The 22,033-nt window shown below is 37.6% G+C and overlaps 1 protein-coding gene across 2 annotated transcripts; it reads right to left on the minus strand.

Annotated features, from left to right (window-relative positions):
• Positions 1–2,892: 2,892 nt before the first annotated feature.
• LOC137109012 (flotillin-2a-like) lies at positions 2,893–20,914 on the minus strand. Of its 2 annotated transcripts, none has more exons than XM_067494315.1 (11): positions 20,727–20,914; positions 17,890–17,971; positions 15,265–15,355; positions 11,436–11,559; positions 9,925–10,043; positions 9,688–9,801; positions 9,410–9,529; positions 9,117–9,331; positions 8,756–8,939; positions 6,605–6,754; positions 2,893–5,681 (listed from the first exon to the last, which is right to left on the minus strand). In XM_067494315.1, exons 1-11 carry the CDS (start codon positions 20,773–20,775, stop codon positions 5,631–5,633), a joined length of 1,299 nt encoding a protein of 432 aa, XP_067350416.1. In that variant the 5' UTR covers positions 20,776–20,914; the 3' UTR covers positions 2,893–5,630. The 2 variants fall into 2 exon arrangements, with proteins under 2 accessions (XP_067350416.1, XP_067350415.1); XM_067494314.1 differs by lacking the exon at positions 15,265–15,355 and adding an exon at positions 14,670–14,760 and having other exon boundaries at positions 20,727–20,913.
• Positions 20,915–22,033: the final 1,119 nt, after the last annotated feature.

A 22,033-nucleotide genomic window follows, 5' to 3' on the forward strand; every position in this document is an offset into this window, starting at 1 on the left:
AACTCCACTGGCTAAAAACACTGTTAGATAATTTTCGTATTAGACTAATTATGAGAAATGATGTTTAATTCTGATAATATTATGTTGATGACGTTATGACATGAGCATAGTGGAGGCTGATTACTGACCTTATTTCAGACATATTTCTTATTTTTGGGGAATAACATTAATTTATATTAAACTATGGACATGCTTCTGCTACACTGTATTCCAGAGAGAAATCTTGACCTTTTAATCTGACATCTATAATTATTAGCTTCTTTTCATGTTAATATTTTAAATAGTATGATCTTACACAATACACCGCATTGATACAGATTAAACCTGTGGTTTCCATTTTTTGTATGTGACCTCTTGAGCAAACACCACAGGAAAAGTCCAAATATATTTCAATAGCAGAACCTTGTTGTTTCTTCCTTTCTCTCCCATTAATCATAATGGCCTTTCAGATTTATCTTGTGAACCTTTGGAGGCATCTGTGCTGGAAACCATGGGTTAAAGAAAACAGATTTTGGGACTTTTTTTTTTTCCAAGTTTAGGCAGGATTTGCCTCAGTGGATAGTAGCCCATGTGTCTATTTTTCTAATGTTAAATGTTTGTCAAGCACAAACAAAAATTAAAAACTGTTGATTCCCGTGTGGTGATTGAAAGCGATGCAATGATTTGCTTGAATTAGAGCACAACACTATTTCTAGTATCTATTAAATTCTATTTAATGCTTCACCAAATGTTTATTTTTGAACAGAAAGTTTAAGTCAAGACAAATGTATGACAGAAAGAGTCTAAATATACAGTGGCAGGAAGAAAGTATGTGATCCATTTGAAATGACCTGATTTTCTGCCATAATTGGTTATAAAATGTGATCTGAGCCTCACAATGTGTTAACGCTTGTTTGAAGATAATTGCTGCCAAAGGTTGTTTAATTAGTTTTTCAATCTAATGGTTCAGACACACTTTATGTAATCACATACCATCGTTTTTAATAAAATTTTGTTGGATTTATCAATAACGACTGTTTATTCACTTTAAAACACAACATGGTCATGAATGCTACCAATGCTTATTCTTTTACAGGTCTTTATACTTAAAATTCCTGCTTCAAAGATCATCCACCTGTAAATGCTTGTGGAGCTTCAGAGAAAAATTGTTAAAATGAGGGGAGCAAGTATACCTGCAGCAAAAAACATCTTCATGCACTGCGGGAGGAAGCTGTCTTTACATGCTGAGCAGGGAGGTCTTTGATGTGTGCTAGCAGAGACCAGATGATGGCTGCCTCACATCTGGATCCTGTAATAATATCAGAGACTCCAGTAGGTGGCTACCACAGAACTTCTTTTGCAGGTTTTTCACCATACATCCTCTGTGTGCTTTAGGTTGGGACAGAAACCTTCAGTGACAGTGAGTCCCTTCAGTGTCTGGCTCACCAGACTTTGGAGTGGGTAATCCAGTCCTACTGGCTGGGAAGTCGTTTAGTGGCAATGCAACACAAGATACTGTAATGATGATATATGATGTTTCTACTTTGTAATGTTTTCTATGTTCACAGATTTAGATTTTAAAATCTAATCAAAACCAAACTTTTCAATCAGTCATTAATCGTCAAAACTAAATCAGAGTCATTTCACAGCCTACATTAGATAGTTAGCAGCGTTGTGAAAGATTTTGAATCTGTAATAAATTAGTTTAGACATGCAAAAGTACAGCCATGTAATTCCCCCTAGACATTGCTAAATTGTTTTCCTATTAAATATATTATTATGTATTTGAATACACGTATATGCATTACGTATAAATTAACGTATTAGTAGTAGTAGTTAGTTACTGGCAAGTATTTATGCTTGTAGCCATTTATTACCAATAGCAGTACTGAAGTATGCTAAGTACTGTTATGCAGTAGTGTTTTTGAGATGACTAGGACTGCCCTCTTCAGGCAAATTTGAACTCTCTCTAAATCCTGATGTACAGTCATGAGGTCCATCAGCTGTCCAGATCAGCTGCTGAAAACAGCTGACTGGTCTCCACATGGCCAAAGACTGAAAACAAGTCTTCTATTTTATTTTGTTTATTTATAAAGGCAACACACACATTTTTTGCCGGCTAAATAAGTGGAGGCCTTTGGCAAAAACATTGCCAACTAATGAAGTGGCAGATTAAGAAATGCATACAGAGAAGCACAGCTGTAAGTTGTAAAATGTTAAAACCACATTGCTAAAGAAAAACATGTTTATACTGTAACATACACAGGCTGTGCAAAGCAGACAGTCAGACAACATGCATCTAACATTAAACAGGCTAACAGAAACTTATGGAAAGAATAATCCTGATTACTGACAGACAACATCTTTTGGGAGTGTTCACATGCCCTATTATTCCCCCTCAGACAATAAGAAGGACCTTTTAATGGAGCTCTGCTCCTTAGTCTGGGTGTAGCTCATCATGCAGTACATTTAGTAAGGAATGATTACTGCAACCAACAATACTTTTTTATACTTTATACTGGCTAACACTGAACATATGTCATAGCTATTTCACAGGCCTCCAGACCTCTGATAATGAGTATGTCAACACTGTAGTGTAGGACACATCTGTGCTGATGTTGCCAAAAGCGAACACCACACACTCTCAACATAGTCCAGTTGTGATGATGATTCATTTCCCAAATATTAAGACAACTGAAACTTCTAATATCTGTTAATTTTGTCTTTTCCGAGGTGTTTTTTCTATTTAAACCACTAAACTGCTTTGGAATCATTTACTATTCATTAAATCTCACATGTACAGTATTGAGATGTGATCTTTCTCGGGTGCAGGCCTGACAATGTACATTTTAATCATTATCTACTAAATCAAGCTTTACTACTCTCGATAAAAAACAGACATTAAGGCCAACAGCAGGTGTTGTAACATTTAATATAGAACAGCACACCAAAGATTGACATGAACACGTGCTTGAAAAACAATGCTGGATCCCATTATAAATCCTCATTACAAATTCTATGCAGTGGATTGTTTCCATGACAGACAACAGATGTACAGATGAAGACATGAGTTAAGGCATAGGAATATAATGTTTGGTCTTTAACTGCATTCTCCTTTCAAATGCTACTTGTTGTGTAACAGGAAGTTGCCAATAATATATTGATTAGTCAATGCACACAATATAATGGCAAAAATAATGATTGAAAATTCATTATTCTAAAAGGTCTAGGATCTATGAGAAAAGATGCTGAGTTCTAACACTAAATGTATATTTATCATCTAATTTCTTTCTATCTATATAGACAGATATAGATCAGTGTGTTTGTGTGTACATTTGTACTACTGTATTATAAAGTACATATAAGACAAAAGGTAGAAAGAGCAAAATTTACAGCTCAAGACTGTGTGTATAAACTTCATATACAAGCCTTTGTCCTACAGTAAACTCATGTTAGACTATCCCATCAGAACTACAAAAATATGATTGATACCGCACATTAAAGTATGACTCAACTTTGAACAAAGGCACTGAATATGGAAACAAAATCTGCCATGCTTTATCAGTTTGAAAATGAAACAGTGTTTCCATGATAAGGTGATCTTTGTTTGAATGGTGTTTAAACCTTTTAAAACTACTTGCCATAAAAAGTTATGGTTATTTATATCACATTCTGAATAAACAGTGAATTAATATTATTGTATGTATTTGCAAAAGAAAATAAAAACAAACAATGAAATCTCCACAAACTAAACAAACACCACACTTCATGTTTCACATAAAAATAGGAAAAACTGCATAATTATGATAACTTTAGGACTTTCAGTTGAAAAAATAACACAAAAAATGGTCACAGATTCTGAAAATAATGTAATGGACATGGATAATGTAAAGATGCAATAGACAAGGGGGAAAAAAAAAATTAAGAAGCAGAGAAAATAACAGTGTGCAGATTAACAGGATGGATAGTGGCAAAAAAAGATATAAAAATATGAAGAGGAGAAAACTATGTGCAACAACTAAGGCTTAACTCTGTTAGAAGCTGAAACTTGGTGCACATGGTGTCCATCAACACGAGCGATAATTACGTTTTCCTTTCAACACTGGTCTCACTTTTGATGGTTAAATGAAACAGACTACATATAGTAATTAACACTGACCCAGTCAATAAGAAAACAAGCTTTAACTACTTCCTGCAAAGGTGAATCCAACTGCAACATTCACATTACCTTTACCGAACTGTAGACAACCTGAGCACAAACACCATGTACAGTGCTTATTACTTGATCACATGCTTAATTTCAAACTTCTAACTCAACGTAAAATTTTATGCTTTGTCATTACAGATCAGATGCAGTCAGAGATGCCACACAATGGAAACCTTTAGCACTCAGAGGTCAGTGCAGCAATGCTTTTCAGCTATAGCTATAATAGATTTAGTGTTGAGCTACCTTTTAAAATATGCAGGAGGAGCACAGATCAACAGTTCACCTTAGGAGGAGAGAGAGGTGACAAAATTAATTAAAGCTTCCATTGTGAACGTCTACTATGTGCTACAGTCCATGAGGTAATATGAAAAAGTTCAGTAAGCCTGTCAGGCCTCTTTAATAGAAATGATGTGGATTAAGTATGGCTTTGTTATACACATTTGCTGAGCTTTTATATCTACCTGTGTCCAAACATGCAGCAAAAGTGACAAGTAAACACTACTGTTAGTATGAGCAGATGTTAGGAGAACAGGGAGCAATATTTAAACATGATCCATCTATAACACAGTGATACATTGACCTAAATCTAAAGCCAAACCACTGTCCTAAGGTTTGGGCACTTAAGTGGTGAACAGGCACTGCACATTAGAAAATGTGACAATATACCATGAGGTAAGAATTATCGTACAAATTCTTCAACTGTGACTGATAATGTCATGTAAAGTTTACAATTTTAAATATAACAGTTGGTGAAAATCTCAAGAGCCTTAAGTGTAATAGCGGTTTTGTAATCCAACCAGTTTTCTCTAAGTCTAAGTAATTTATAAGAGTTAAAGTTATAAAAATAAAGAGTAAATAAAAATTACCCATTTCACACTGCTTAGTCATCTGCAAGCTACTTCACTAACTGGGCATTAGATGAATCACATTTTCATGAAGAGGCACACGCTACAACACTCTGCTCCCAAAGGTGAATAAATGTCATAACAGATGACAGGGAAGCAGGGCTCTAAAGACTCTATGCATAAATTTACAGCTCTGGAGAGGAGTACAATATTGAGATTTGTTGTCGATGGTGTGGAGCCCAGCACCTGCAGCTCCTCTCTAAAAAAAATACCAATTCTTCTTTAACTTGTTGAATTAAACTGTACTGAAGCATATAATCCAGGCTAACTAGTACAGTGCAATAAATCTATGTGTCTAAAACAAGAACTAAAAACATCAGGAGATACATACAACCTGGTCATCTCAGAGTAAGCTCCCAGTTTGTTTGCTTTTTTGAGAAAATTACAAATCTACTAAAATTATAAAATTCTCTCCATTGATGTCAAGTGTATCTGGTGAAAGGCAATGGCATAAGGAGTCAGAGGGTAAAAAAATATTTTCATGCATGAGGCAGATATATGTTGAAGGATTCGGAGTGATGAGTCTCTGGCCTGATTCATCAGATGGCTGTTTGGAACTGTGGGCTGATCATCTTCTGGAGCAGAGGGATCTGTGGGATCAGGGAACAGGAGGATTAGCTGGTTTTAAAAGAGATTAATAAACACTGGCCCTGGTGCATAAAACTAAAGTTATATACAGTATTATATTACATTTTGTCTGTCAACAGCATCTTTACGCTGTATGATATTGGAGCAGATGAGAAATTTCCTCAAAAAAAGACCAGGGATTGCTACAAAGTATGACAGCACTTGTACTTATATATAGGGGTGTGTGCTTTCTGCATCCTTGAAGGTTAACCACAGCTAAGGAGGGGCTCTCTATGTTTGTGTAATGTCAACTATAGAGAGACCACGCACCATGCATTTATGTTACAGCTAACTAAAGTTCATTCACACGTTATGTCCAAAATCTCCGGGACATCAGAGCATTGCTTATGTTGACTCTTAAACCCTAAAGCTATATTGAGGTGTTTTTTTTACCCTATTGAGAAGAGCTGAGCAAGATAACAATTAACATTGACAAATACACATAACCTAAATGTTATGGTGACATTTCAGCATAAACACATTTAAATGTTTGATTTTTAGTCACAACTGTTAAGCTTTGTTCCAGCAGGCGTTGAGATTTTCCATGTGGAGTCCCTGAAGACATAAAAGATGAACATGGAGACTAAAGCATGCCAAATCTATATCACTGATGGGCATTTGTGCTCTATTAAGTGCCCTCTGGTCAGTTGGTTTTATTGTTTTTAAATTCTAGCAAGTGTATGGTCCAACAACAGTATTATGAGGTTGCCTTGAATTCTTTATATCTTTTGCTAAAGAAGTACAAACACTAATATCTTTCAACAATCATAAGTGGTAGCAATGGTACCAGTTGCTGGTAGAGAAAAAACAAAAACAAAAATTTAGTCTCACAACAGAAGTCTGATGAGATATGCAGACTGCCCTTGGAGGACACTGTCACTCTTACCTTAGTTAGATCTACCCCAGTGAGGGCGTTGACAGACACGGGGAGTTCAGCTAATAGACGGGTCACCTCTCCAGTCACGCGGCTGCCCTCTCCACTTAGAATGACAATCTCATTGGTCTTGGATAATGGCGCAGCCACTTTACTGGCAATCTGATAAAACACAGTGAGCATCTGTTTGTTATTTCACCGACTCATCCACTCAAGACTATTTATACATGTGAGAAATAGAGTGACATATAGGACGTACCACACACCTATAAGGTAGCTGTAATCAACCCTCTACTTAAAAAAAGCCTGTCTTAGCCATTTCTTAAATCCTTGAAAAAGTTGCAAAGCAGTTATGTGACCACCTGTACAGGAATCATTTATTTGAAGACTTTCAGTCAGGATTTAAAGTTCATCATAGTACAGTAGCAGCACTGATAAAGTGACCAATAATCTTCTCTTGGCTTCAGATGACAGGCTAGTCTCTGTATTTGTTCTGTTAGATCGTAGCGCTGCAATCAACACTATTGAACACAACATTTTATTACAGAGGCTGGAACATGATATTGGGATTAAAGGAACTGCACTAGGTTGGTTTAAATGTTATCTATAAGATAGATTCCAATTTGTTCATGTTAATGATGAATTTTCCACGCACACAAAGGTTAGCTATGGAGTTCCTCAAGGCTCTGTGTTAGGACCAATACTTTATTTATTTTTATATATATATATATATATATATATGTATGTGTGTGTGTGTGTGTGTGTGTGTGTGTGTGTGTGTGTGTGTGTGTGTGTGTCTCCATTTGGCATTGTTGCCAAAAACACTACATAAATTTCCATTGCTATGCTGGAACCAGATTAAAAAAAAAAAAAAAAAAAATCAGTCAATCAAGCTTCAAGCATCCCTACAAGATATAAATGCCTGAATGTGCCACAATTTCTTACTTCTAAATTTAGACAAAACTGAAATCATAGTATTTCAGAAATGTCAGAAATATGCTGTACAACCACATGGTTACTCTACATGGCAAAACTCTGGCCTCCAGTAATACTGCAAGGAACCTTAGAGTTATCTTTGACCAGGATTTGTTCTTTACCTCACATATAATAACAAACCTTTAGAACAGCCTTCTTCAACCTACGGAACATTGCCAAAATTAGTAGCATCCTGTCTCAAAGTAATGCCAAAATGCTAGTCCACGCCTTTGTTACTTCTACGTTGGACTACTGTAATTCCTTACTTTCTGGATGCTGCAGTAACTCTCTAAAAAGCCTGCAATTAATCAAAAATGTTGTTGCAAGAGTGCTGACTGCAATTAGCAAGAGAGATCATATTTCCCCTTCATTAGCTTCTCTCCATTAGGTTCTCAATAAATCTACAATAGAATAGACACCCTCTCTACTTTTAAGTCTAGGCTTAAAACCTTCCTCTTTGATTAAGCTTATAGTTAGTCATAGTTATGTTGCAATAGGCTAAGACTGCTAGGGGACCCACCCCCTAACACACTGAGCTCCTTTCCCTCTCTCATCTCACCCCACATTTATTTGTCACCACTTTCTGACTTTAAATTTGTGTCTTCTTTTTTCAGTAGTTGTCTTTCTCCCTGTTCTTGTTTTTTGTTGCTCTTTTCTTTTCTCTCTCCACTTCCCACTCACCCCAACCGGTCAAGGCAGATGGCCGCCCACCCTGAGCCGGGTTCTGCTGGAGGTTTCTTTCGTTAAAGGGAGTTTTTCCTCTCCACTGTTGCCTAGGGCTATACATCTTTATAGTCTTGACTTTATTCTGTACCTTGAGATGAATTTGTGGTGAATTGGCACAATATTAAAAAAGTTAAATTGAACACACACACACACACACACACACACACACACACACACACACACACACACACACACACACACACACACACACACACACACACACACACACTACTGTTGATTCTGTTCAGCTCCTCTAAAAAAAGATCTTTTTAAGAGGAGCTGAACAGAAAGACCAAAGTTAGGACTGTATCTCTCACCAGCGTATCTAGATGCTTTAACATGTAGATTGATTGTTACAGTTTAAATAGAAAAATCTGTGTCCCAGTTGCAAACACATTGGGCAATCAGACCAATAAACTAAATTCCCTAAACACCTGTGGTGTATAAATGTATAGCACAGACCTTGGGCAGAGCTTCCAGCACCAGAGCTGTTTTGGCAGCTTCACCATACTGGAGGTAGGCTTCAGCCTTCAGCCTCATCTTCTCAGCCTCTGCCTTTCCCACTGCTTCAATGGAGCTGGCCTCAGCCTCACCGATGCAACGGATCTTCTCTGCCTCTGCTTGTGCCGTTAGCACTTTCTTTATCCTGGAGCAGGGTTAGAGATCATGAAAAGGACTGTGCGGCATGTACAGCATGTACTTTGGTGTAGGTGTGGAAAGTGTGCTGCTTCAAAGTCATTAGTCAAGGATTAATTATTATAATAAAGGTAAAATATTAGTGTGGTGTGTAAAGAGAGGAGTAAACTGTGAGGGATCTACTCACTTCTGTCCCTCAGCCAGCTGCTGCATCTTGTAGGCTTCAGCCTCAGCAGGTCTCTTCACCATAGCAATGAGCTCTTTGTCAGTGCGGTCGATCTCCTTCTCTTCAATAGTGATTTGCTTCTTTCTCTGCACCACCTCAATTTCAATCTCCTCCAGACGGATCTTTTGCTGTTCCTTGGCTGCCTGCAGCTCATACGCCAGCTGGGCTTCTGCTTTCTGAAAAATGCAGGTTTTGTTAATATTCTACTTTCGTGTTGGATTGTTGAAAACATAGCTATATATTCAACGTGATACCTTTGTGTTCACTTCCTGATTAAAGGAAGCTTTTTGCATTTCTAGTTCTCGTTTGGAGTCAGCCATTTTTGTGTCAGCTGAAAACTTCACATCCATCATTTCTTTCTTACACTCAGCTTCCTGTAAATGACAGGGTCCAAAATAAATACGTAGTGAGATGGAGCAGGAGCAGTTTGTTTGTGTTCTAATGTGATAGCTATTAGCTTTTAGCAAACAGGGCAGATGTTTTTGAATTGCTATTGTTTGTAGTTTGAATTTCCTCTAAAAGCTTCTCTTACCCTGATGCCAGCATCTCGCTCTGCCTCTGCCACTCCGATGTCCGCATCCCTCTGCACTGCTGCTGTCTGAGTTTTGCCCAGTGAACTCAGGTAATCCACTTTATCATATACATCCTATGGAGGAAATAAAAAATAGATGTAGTATATGGCAAATTTTTATTCTTATATAAGTTAGCAAAACTATACATATAGTCAACACATAAGAGCAGAATCAAGCAAATTTCCCATTTCTCAAACCTTGATAGTGAAGCTCAGGATCTCAATGCCCATGCGGCCAACATCAGGTGCTGCCACCTCCCGCACCAGGGTTGCAAATTTGTCTCTATCTTGGTAAATCTGCTCAACTGTTAAGGTGCCTAAAATATAGAAAAAAGTGGTTAACAATACCTTCAGATTTAAACCCTAATTTCTCCCGTGTATCATTTAGCTTGGCCAGTAGTACAACAAAATGGCTAGATTATCACTGATACTGTCATGCATACACAGTGGTTCGATTCCTGGTCCTGGCTATATGTCGAACTGTTTCTGGGCAAGAAACTGAACCCCTAACAGCCCATTCCCATCACCAGCTGTGCATTGCCGGTCCAAGCCCGGTAGACATTGGATAGGGTTGCGTCAGGAAGGGCATCCGACATAAAAACTGTGCCAAATCAACATTTGGAGAATGATCCGCTGTGGCGACCCTGAACTCAAGGGATAAGCCGAAAGGACAAAAAACAAACAAAAAAAACCAAAAAAACTGTCATACACAGTTTGCTACCCTTCACCATCATCAGAAACACTAACGATTCAAGCTATAATTCATACAACTTTTATACTTGATACTATTAATGCTTCCTTCTCTGTTGAAGAGGAAGTGTTACATTTTACATCACGTAAATGTACATCAAGTAAAGAGAATCAATGATACTTTCAAAGTAGTAAGGCCTATCACTGTAAAGATATCTAAATTTGAAATGTGAAATTTATGGGTTTTTGGACTATTTGACCAATATGTCTTAGAGAGAATCTCTCCAGTTTAAAAGAAAACAGCATGTTTAACTATTCTTCTCTGTATTGTAAGAATATTCTCCACTGATCTTTGAGTTTTGTCAAGCTGTTTTTTTATATTAAACAGATTCCAAATTAAAACAAATCTTCAGAGACTCTCCAAAGTGGTCCAATAATCTTGGAGATCTCTTTGTTAAAATTGAAAACTCTTATCTATCCTTAGATGTCCATACATTCCCGGCCTTAAGTCAGTGTTCTATATAGTTTTCATCCCAGGTGGACTGACCTGAGTTCGCAAAACATCAAGAGCAGGGAAAGAAAACAAACAAATACAAACAAAAAACAGCATAATTGTGCAACAGTCAATTACAACATAGTGGGCCATGCCATCAAGCAGCCTTAGATACTTTGGCATTGAAAAAGTTGCAGGTATAGAATTTTTAGGAAAAACATCCACAGGAATGAATCCACATTTTAATGGTATGTGTAGCTACCATCTCCTGTTCAGTGCCATTTTGTCTCCTTTGTGCTAACTGGATTACTGACCTTTCCGAGAGTCCAAATATATCAACAAATACTTTCAAAAGGTACATTATATAGTAACAGAGATGTATCTACATTTTGAAGAAAATATTCACAAAATCATGCATCATGTTGGGTTGCTATATATGCATAGACAGCTTAGATATGTTTGAAAAAAGAAAATTAGTCAAGGAAACAAATTGGCAGTGACCATGCATCTTTGGGAAGCTACCCACCGAGGATGGCACGCAGGTGACCCTCGAGCGTCTGCAGAATCACACTCTTGATCTCTACGACCGACTTCCCCAAAAACTGTTCACAGGCGTAACCCAGCAGTTCCTTTTCTGTCATCACCTTCACCTGGTACCAGTTTGGACAAAGATTGTCAAAACACATTTGCAAACATAGGCACAACACAAGCACAATACAGGCACAAGTAGCTTTGGCAGAGATGAAAACACAACAGGTACTGGCTCTTTGTGGTATCATCTGACTAGGTGCCACACATGACTCTTAATTTTACACCAGCAGATGTGTATTAAAAAAGAAAAAAAATACAGTGTTGTAAGTGGTTTCATTACTGACCATGGACGCATAAAGAGTGAGTTTTGGGTACATAACTGAATAATGACAAAAACTGACAAAAATGAAGGAGTGTGATGAACTGCTTCAGGTCTTATTTAATATTATTTTGGATTCACTTTTGATAGATTTTTTGTTTTCCTCTCATTAATAATCACAGTCTAGTGACACTGTATGTTCGCCTGGTCATGCAGCCAGTACTCAGCAGCATCCTTGTCAGTATTTAGTGGTCAGCATTAATTTGCAGACATAGATTTGTTCTAAAATTATCTGCAAGCTTACAAAGGCAACCCATAGATTTACTTCACAAGGCACCGATTTAAATAGAAGGATATATTATCTGTCTAATTCTACATTTCAGTGAAAGAAATCTAACATTTAAGCTGATTAATTGTCTAGTAGTACCAGTCCCAACGCAAAAAAAAACACTTTATGTTACGTAAAAAAATAAACAGGATAATTCGAAATTGAGGGAATTGAATGAAAGGGGGAAAAAAAATAATAATAAAAACAAAAAATAGGTCAAATCACGGGTTTAAGGTTTACAAGATTAAAACATGGGCAGTCAGTGACAGTAAGAAGCATCACTTATACATTCAGGAAGTTAAAATGCTTTGGGTGATGTTGTACTCCACTGGAGCTGTAAGAAAAGAGTGAGCTGGGTCCTTAGGTGAGAGCTCTGCACATGGTTTTCATTTACAACATGCACTCATACAAGAAGTGAGGGCAACACAATGTCAGGGAAGATGGATCTTATACTTCAAAAACACATGTCTGAAAACAAAACAAAAAAAAGGCTGCAAGGCCACACAACCACACACAGGCCAGTCCAGACAGTCAGCAGGGGGAGCCATGCTATGACCGAGATGGAATAAACACTTTGGTGAAAAGATGAAGCCTTGCCCTTTACTCCTGACCTTGCCTACATGACACCACCCTTCGTCCTGCCAGCTCTGAATTGTTACTTCAAGATACATATCTCAAAAGCACAAATACAGGAAGTGTGAACAATAATAGTGTTTACATCACTTCCTAAACTTAAATTGTTGCTCAACAGTGTAAAAATGTTTTTTTTTTAACAGTGACAGATTCCCTGGGTCTTGTGATTTTTGCAAGAAATGACCAATTAGAGTCATGTGGTAAACCTTGGAAGAAGAATTCTATCTTATTAGAATGGTGAAGTGAAATCAGTATCCTAGATTCAACATTTCACTTTGGCTCCCCTCTGAATTGTGAATTAAGAAAGCCACACTACGCTTGTTGCCAATGGACAAACACTCCACACAAACACACAGTGACTTTGCATTTAAATGGTGCCAGGATGAGCCCTTTCTGAAATTAAATGTATGAGAGTGAGGGTTGTTCGGCTTGTAACAGTCGGCTCATTGTCAGCATGCATGGAGTAAGCCCCAGAGGAGAGTAACGTGACTGTGGCCAAAATACAGAACTGATAAGGCAGCTTGGTTCCAACATAGAAAGAAATACAGACAGAAATACAGACAATCACAAGACAACACACAAAACTGGGATATGAATAAGAGCACAATTACATGTACATAACAAGTTCTTAAAGAGAAAATACACCATAAAAGAAAAAAAACTTTATATTATAGTTGTTTCAAACTAGTTACGAGTTGCTTATATGTCTCTTTAAGACCTAGCAATTCTATGTAGCTAGACATGACTGTCTGTAATGAGCAAACAATTAGTTTGACCTGGATTTATATGTCACACAATGAGCGAAACGCTGCTATGGATACCCACAGCACTGTTTTTGACTTTGGCATTGATAGAGGCAAAGTTGCACTTCCACTTGCCATGCAATCACTGCTGAAGCAAACATGCAGTTTCATTTAAAATAGAGTTAAAATCTAAAATCTGGTCCTTTAAAATTAGTATATAGTCCATGTTAATGCCTGATATAACAAGTATTCTTATTGTTACAGCAGGAAACAACTAAACTGACTGCAAAATGTGCTGAATGTGGCCGACCACAAAAAAAAGCCACATTACTACAACCCTGCACTTGCTTGAGTTTTGATTTGCTTATCACTTATTGTTTAGTTTGCATAATCTTTGCATAATCTTGCTCCTGGGTTATGGTTATTATTAAAGTCCCATAAATGTATGTTTTTTCCCCCATTTCTTTAATAAATTATTTTCTATTGTTGGTTGTTAGTTTGCTTATAAACATCTGTTGCTAGTGTCTTGGTTTTAATGATTTATAAGTATTAAGAAGTATTGTCAATGCATTTATGATGTGTAAAGGTTGTTTAACAAAATTAAATGAGAAGATAGTAAAGACATATAGCCCATTTGCATTGTGGTGGATTTTCTCTTTAACATTTCAGTGACAATAATAAAAAAAATTTCATAGAACAGGCTCAAACAAAGAGCAAACACATAAAACGTATAACAATGAGACTGACATTAATGCATTAGGCTCTGCATAAACCCCTTCTCCTGTCACACTAGTACCAAAAAGCACACTGTCAACACCATAGTTGTGGGTGTGCTGCTACAGGTACCAGTGAGACAATGAAATATGAAACAGGAAGTGCCACCTGAACTGTGCTACATCTGTGGTCTCACTCAGGTGAATAAGAAGGCTAATTTGCTCAGAGTGCTACAACCAGTCTGAACCTAGGCTGGCTTAGAATAGAAAACTACAGGCTTTGTGGACAGATATGAGTGTCAACTCAACATCTGCATGCACAGCAACAGTAGCTTAGTGTCTTCAAACTACATCTTAACTTGAGCCCTCTGTAAGAAATACTTACAGCACTTCTGCTGTGATTATGGGCTGTTGTCTGAAAAAAGGAAAGCAGCAGGGAAGTGTGGGTTAGTGGAGTCTGAACTGGCATTCCCAGAAAAGTGTGGTGATTTACCTGAGCCACCCCAGTCACAGTAATAGCTACACCCTCCGCTGTCTCTACATCCTCACACTTGGGCTGAAGGGTCATAATCTCAAGCGTTATCCTGTGAAGAATGTGAAAAAATATAAAATAAAAAATTGACATGTTCGAAGGGGAAAAGAAATGAAGGAAAGGCCCAGAACATGTGGAAAACAATTCAGGACAAAGTGACACCATTCACCCAAGGACTCCAGATCACTAACAACGGAGCAAAATGAAATGCTTTAACAAAACAATATTATATCATATTTGTATTTTTGCTGTAATTATTTTCAGATGCAGTTTCATTCGCATAATACATAAATTTAAATTTTGCACTGGGTTTCTCAGATCCTGTTTCTACAGCATTCATTTAGTGCGTCCGTTGCCAAATGTGACTCAAGAGTTCGGCTCTATGTCAAAGCCAAAGTTAGTGACAGCTGATTTTTTCCTGCAGAAGAAAAAAAAGTCATGAAAGTGAGAAAAACCAAACACACACAGGCAACATTAACCACTTAGTTGAACCACTTTGTGTGTGTCTCCCTATGGTCTTGAGCACCAGCCACTGCTTGGCTTTGGAATGCATTACCTGAGCCACCCCTGTCACATCCAGGGGAACACCCTCCGAGGTTTCGATATTCTCACAGCGACAGAGGATGGTCATAACCTCCAGAGACATTCTATGCAGCCAGGCAGGCAGGTGGGAATAGCAAAGGCAAACAGTAAGTTGGACAACAGTTTTTAGGAATGTCAGTAAACAAGAGGAAGTAAGAAAGGGAAAGAGGGAAAGGGGTAAAAGGCACAATAGCACATTTTGCTCGTTTTATCTATGAAGGTGACAAATACCCTCAAATCGACATTGCTACAACACACCTACAGTACAAGCTATCTGTTAATAATGTTTTAAATACACTAAGGCCAAAAGCAAGATCCATACATGTGCTACTCAAAACAGTATTGACAGGCTTCTCTACAAGATTACATTTGCATTAAGATTACACAGGAATGTCCTCTACAAACAATCCTTATCCTCAACTTCACAATGACTGTAACTTGATTGTTTCTGTTACATTATGTTACCAAGCTGATGAAACATCTCAGACACACAACAGAATTGTTGTAGGAGTCAAATGCATGGGAGACTGACTGCAGCAATGCATGACGGAGAAGACTCTCTTGTTAAAAGCTCCTCCATCTTTCTAGAGGAATTGGATCAATGAGTAACAGGGCTGGGCATTAATAGGATTACTGCTTTGCGAACAGGAAGCCACAATGTCTCTGTCTGCCCCCCTTTTTTTAAAATGCCGTCCAGCTCCTGGCTTACATGAAAGCTTTTAGCTGAAATGTTTACTATAGTTTAGAGAGCAAGAGTCTCTCCTGTTCTCATCATGATGACAAAACTGCACATGATAACAAAATGTAGAATAAAAATACATGAGAAGGGCTTCCTGTAATGGTTTGTCTCTAAATGGGGATTTATAAATGCTATCATACTTTAGCTTTAGCTTTATGTTGTTGTTGAGGTCTACCATTACATTTCCTAGTAACTAAAAACATAGATGAGAAATAGGTAATATGTCAGAGACACCAGGCCTGACACAGGGCGAGGTTGACACCACACAAAGCAAAGCAGGTTAGCAAAGAGAAAACGAAGAGGCAGGCAAACACTAAATACACATTATTTAAAGCCTGAAGCTCCAGAGTTAAAGAAGATTATCAAAGGTTAGTTTAATTAAAAGCATTACTGTACATAGTCATCCGTTTGTACCAACAAGGTTTGTTGGACCTGAGGATTTCAAGTGAAAAGCAGTATATGTACAAAACACTGACTTTAGACAACTTTCTAAAATTATGGGTTGTTTAGTCTAAATTTGTGATCACCTTAGACACTAAGCCCAGACTCTGTAGACTCTTTCATTCCAAACAAAAGCTGCTTCATTGACATCAAGTCATCAACAGAGCAGTAACTCACATATATCTCTGCTTTACAATGGGTCCAAAGTTAAGCAAATCTCAAAGTGTATCTTCTTTTACATGGCTTGGTTTTCAGCTGTGGGAATTGTTGGAATTAGACTTGGTTTAGTTCACACTAGGTTTTGTTTTCTGGTTTTTCAAGTTTTGTCAGACACAATTTTAAATTAATAACATATTCAGTTCCTTTTAAGTAGAGTCCAACGCACCATGAGGTTAACAGTTATTCTTTTCCACCTCTACCTGACCACGCCATTATCTGTTTATTGTTCCACTGTTATCTCAGAAAGTGGCTCAGCTGAACTGAATGTAAAAGCTGCTGACAGTGGTGTGCCACTATGTTTACACATCTGTTAAACATTCATTTTTAATATCAATGTTATGGCTGAATTGTATGATTGCTATATTTTATAAAAGAGAGAAAAACACCCTTGTCATAAGGATACTTTTTCATCCAAAACATTCACAAGACAAAAACAAACAAAAAATGTTAGTTTCACAAGTTAAAGAAGAAGTCAGGCATTATACTTTATTTTTCTTGTCATCAAGTTCTATAAAAAGAACAAAATACACATTGTGACAGTCTTTCTAACCTCCATTCCTTGTCTATTACACTCAACTTCAAGCCCATTTGTTTATAAATAAAGGCCTAAATATTAACTTTTATTTTCCCTAAATCAGCTGTAATTTTGTTGGAAACTGGTTTCGGCTGCAGATTAATAGACATCGTGTGTCCGGGAGTAATTACAACAGTGTACTGAGACTCAAATAAACTACAATGCCCATCTTCATCATTACAAAGGAACACACCATAAAAGCAAATGCTGATTTATGGACAACACAGAGAAATAAACTACTGTATGTGCAGTGACTTTAAGAACTACTCAAACACTTTCAAGTTTTGCAAACTTTGTGAGTGTAAAATCTATATATAGACACTCAGTAATGACAAAGACTTTGTTGTGACAGTCCACATATTGTAAGGATAACACTGTTAGCTTTAATTATCCTTTGGGTCTGTCCAAACCTTGACTACAGTTCAGCTGTATTAAGGTCAGATTTTGATTTTAATGCACTTGCAAATGTTTATTCTTTGTCATTAAAGGTTACTGGGGTTACATTTGACATTAAAAAAAAAAAACACAAAGTGTACAATTACTGCAGGGGTCTGAATATGTCTTGAACCACTATATTTGCACATGTTGAACAACAGACCATTTCCCAGAGCAGACATATATCTTACCTCTGGATGTCAGAGATGAGCCACCAGGCCCACGCCCAGCCTCCCACAACATACGTCTTCTGATCTGAGCCACAGCAGCCACCTTTAGAGCAATGCAGATGAAACTGTAGTCACGTCACGTCACGTCATTAACATGAACATTATGCAGTTGTTTTGAATTGTATATACATTTCTGCAAAAGGTCTTAGCTTAACACCTTTTTTTAACAACTGTAATCAAAATTCTGTATACTGATAATTTAATAAATGCATATATGCATGTACACAAAACAACTGAATTCACACATCATTAACCTCTTAGAACCTGGCGTCCACGTGCGTGTACATCACATTTTGGGTTATATTTCCATAGTAGTTAATTCTACTTAACTGAGACCTATTGGCCACCGATATGGACACTTACACAAATTAGAGCTTGGGTCTTAAGAGGTTAAATTACATAACTTCATAATAATATGAAAATACAAAGTCCTAAATGTAAATGCAGCAGATCAGATAAGACGACGGGAAGATCTATAAGACAGCAGTCTCCCAGTTTTTATGTTTTCTAAAGAAAACAATCGTGTGATGTTTAGAGCAATACAAATGAAATGCACACACACACACACTCGGGTCAGATTTCTATTCTTGTTAGGACTTAATGTAATGACATAATGCATTGCCCAGGCATTTATCCTAACCATGACCATTACAAGTAAATACCTAAGCCTAACCCATATTCTAGCTAGAACCCTAAAAAACATCTTACCTCTCAAACAGGTTTTCAAACTTTTAAGGATCAGCAAAATTTTCATCTCAAAATAGTTCATCTCTGTTTTCAAGTGCCATTTGTATTGTCTTAAGTTGGTGTAGCCTCTCTCCCAATCACACACACTGCTAGGATACTGTGGTCTACTGTACAAAATGAGCAAGATGTAGGCATGTTAGAGGCCTAAAACGTTAGTGTTGCAACCTAAGAGGCGTGTGCTGCTAATGTCAATGTCTCATTGTCATTGAGCTGCTGTTATTTAGATATTCTTTTTGGCTTAGACTTGATGAGCATTGTTAAATGCTGTATGCATGTGGTGCAACACGTGGTTGATTCGTGTTATTTAATGCAAACCATCCAACTAATTCATAATATCAACTAAACTCTCACACAAACAATTCTTCATACAAGAATAGACACTTGTAGTTTCTTTGAAAGTAAACTCAGCACATCCAATTTCAAAGTTGCATGATGTGACGCTAACCCCCATCATATCATAGTAATAACAGTTGTAAAGCTAATGCAATGTTTCCAATTAAGATGGAAGTTATTTCAGGCAACACGTCTTTGTGCCGTTCAGTGGCCTCAGATTGGGAGTTTAATCTTAAGTGTAGGACATTCCCAGCTGTCACATGTGAACTGACAGACAAGAGGGGCGAGGTGGGCTGTCTTTGATACATACAACCAAACATAACAGCAGACCATACTGACCCACACCTTACTAAAGTTGCTGAGGTTTCTTGTTTTAACATTTGCATAATGTGCTGACCACAGAAATGGCTGAGCTAACTATGAACCTAATGAAACAACTGTTCTTTTTACCTGTCGCCTTCTTGAAGCCTGAACCAAGAAGCCACAAGCAAAATGTATAACATGAGAGGTTTTTGGATATGCACTCTCATGACACAATCTAATTAATAAATATTAGTTGAGGCACTAAATTAATTAATTTGGGTGGCTACTCCTCAAATCTACCTGACTCCTGAGAAGTGCCACTGCCAACTAAAGTAAGTGAGGAACTAACAAAAGGAGGAACAAAAATGTGGAGCTACATATCATTTGAGCTTCAATAAAAGTATAGAAACTCTTTTCAGTGTGGAATCAAGACGTGCGGCTCACACCCACTCACATCGGCTCTCATTAAGCATTGCTCTGTAAGACAACTGACACTGTAGAAAGTTTGCTCACAATCGAAAATCCCAGTGGTTTCTCATTTTTGTACACTAGTTGAGAGAGCAACAACCACACCAACAAGCCTTTGTTTCAGAAGCATGCCAGAAATATTTTTTGCACTTTATTACAAAACAAAGTTTAATAACTGAGCCAAAGGTTTATGTAGAAGCAAAGATCAGCCTCCCCTAAAAACAGCGCATTGCTCACCTGTACTAGATCAATGGAGAATTCAGTGACATGACTAATAGTTTTGATTTTGTAATAAGTGAGTTGCTAAAAACAGTCATTTTGGTTGTTAGATGTTAATAACTTCCTAAGTGATTTCAGAAACTTTTAAATAAAAGAAAACAAAAAATGCAGCCAAAGTGGAATCCTGGACGTTTTTATTCAGGGGAAGAAAAATCCAAGGTGTATTGTTACAAGAGTATGAGAAACATCAACTGCTGATGTGTTTGAAACAGACTGGAACCAATGATTTATTTTTACTTCCCAGTGAAAACAGTTGAGAAAATATTACCGTTTGAAACCAGAACGAAAGCATGTGAAACCAAAACTGATCTAATCCCAATGACAAAAATGTGGGGACACGTGATGTAAACATATTACAGCACTATCATACACTTTGGACGGATATTAATTAATGGAATATTGTTGCTGTGGTGAAACACACGAACATCGGTGTTAATCCTGGTCTCTCAATTGCTATTGCTAAACTGAACGACTTATAATGTGTGATGGGATATTAAAACAACTAAAAGCCCTCAAAATGAGAGGGGAAACAATGGAAATAGCTTATATTTAACACATCTGTTAACCAATACTAGTTAGGGAAGTGTAATTATTTCTTTTTCCTCGAGCCTGAGGAACCCACGAAGCTAAACATCGTCAAAACATCGTGTAAAAAGCTTTTATGTTACCTGAAACCACAAGGGCCTCGTTTGGTCCAACGGTGTGGCAGTTTCCCATTTTCCCTACAGAAAAAACACGTATCCACACCTACACAACAAATTCGGCTCAAAACCCCCGTTTTTTCTTCTCCCTTTTTTTTCCCTACAACTAAATATTTTCCTTGCAACACTTGTGTTGTTTGTTCCACGCCCCTAATAAGACGTATTACTTCCGTAGAAGATTTTCAATATAAAACTCGAGGCGATGAATACATGTCTAACTTAGTGGTTTGATTTTATTTTGAATATCACTTTACCACACTTCCGTGATTTGTTCACTGACGCTTGACTCAGCTGATGAAACACCCCTCCCTTCTCGGCTGCCCCTCCTCCACAGCAGAGGATACCATTTCACAAAATCACGTAGTTGTGAAGCGTATTCTTAAGCAAAACGGTAAACGGACATCCGTTTGTTGACTTTAGCGTTGTGTTTAGTAACTTAGTCATCATCAGTATTTATCCCCACTGATATCACTGAAGTGTTCATAAGTTGCTGATACAGTGGACACTCTACCTCTGTTGAATGTACAGTATCATTGGTTGCATGGGCAATTCGGATGCAGAGGCAGCTACGCAGTACTCAGGTTTGATTTGATAAGAAGCTGTCATTCTAACTCTTGTTTAGAATTCTACACTGACAGCAAGCACTTACAAATAAAGACGGAATGAATCCAGTACAGGCACAAACCCGCCCAACGCTTTCAGGCTTACATAGAGGAGATAACCGTTCATCAACACCGTAATTACAATGGTAAACTAGAGTGGAGGGAATTGTACCTTTGCAGGTAACTGTCTGTCTGCACGGCGGTAAACTTGGATGTAGTTGACGTTCACTCTCACTGGCCTTTGATGACGTCACATGACACACACCGCTCTCAGGGTGTGTTGTGTGTCATGTTGTGGCTGATTGAATGAGTGATCATGCTAAAGCTACACCGCCAAAGCTCAAGATCTGCTTTGGACCAGAAAAAGATGGGAGCGAGTCCGGGCCCAGTGCAACTAACAAAAGTAGCCTTAAAGCTGCATTCACAAACATTCTGTGTGTGGGGGCGGTGAGGGTCGTCACAAAATTATAGACACTTTCTAATATGGCAACAAAGATGAGTCAAAATACAATATCCAGCAGGTGTAATGTAACAGTGTAATGATAATGCCCATATGCAGTAACAGAATCTGACACATACAAGCATTATAACACGTTACTTAAACAGCTGATTTAAAAAAAATAATAATAATTTGTGTGTTGTTCGAAAATCAATCTGCCTTTTTAAACTCTG

This window comes from Channa argus, chromosome 24 (genome assembly GCF_033026475.1).
Source record: "Channa argus isolate prfri chromosome 24, Channa argus male v1.0, whole genome shotgun sequence".
In the NCBI taxonomy this organism is placed as follows: Eukaryota; Metazoa; Chordata; class Actinopteri; order Anabantiformes; family Channidae; genus Channa; species Channa argus.

Bases quoted from the DNA above. Each gene is read 5' to 3' on its own strand.
- LOC137109012 (XM_067494315.1), bottom strand. From the start codon at position 20,775: ATGGGAAACTGCCACACCGTTGGACCAAACGAGGCCCTTGTGGTTTCA. The intron at 10,044-11,435 runs GTGGGTAGCTTC...TCTATATTTTAG, and splicing joins TCACCTGCGTGCCATCCTCG to GCACCTTAACAGTTGAGCAG. The intron at 9,332-9,409 runs GTATCACGTTGA...TGCATTTTTCAG, and splicing joins ATCAGGAAGTGAACACAAAG to AAAGCAGAAGCCCAGCTGGC.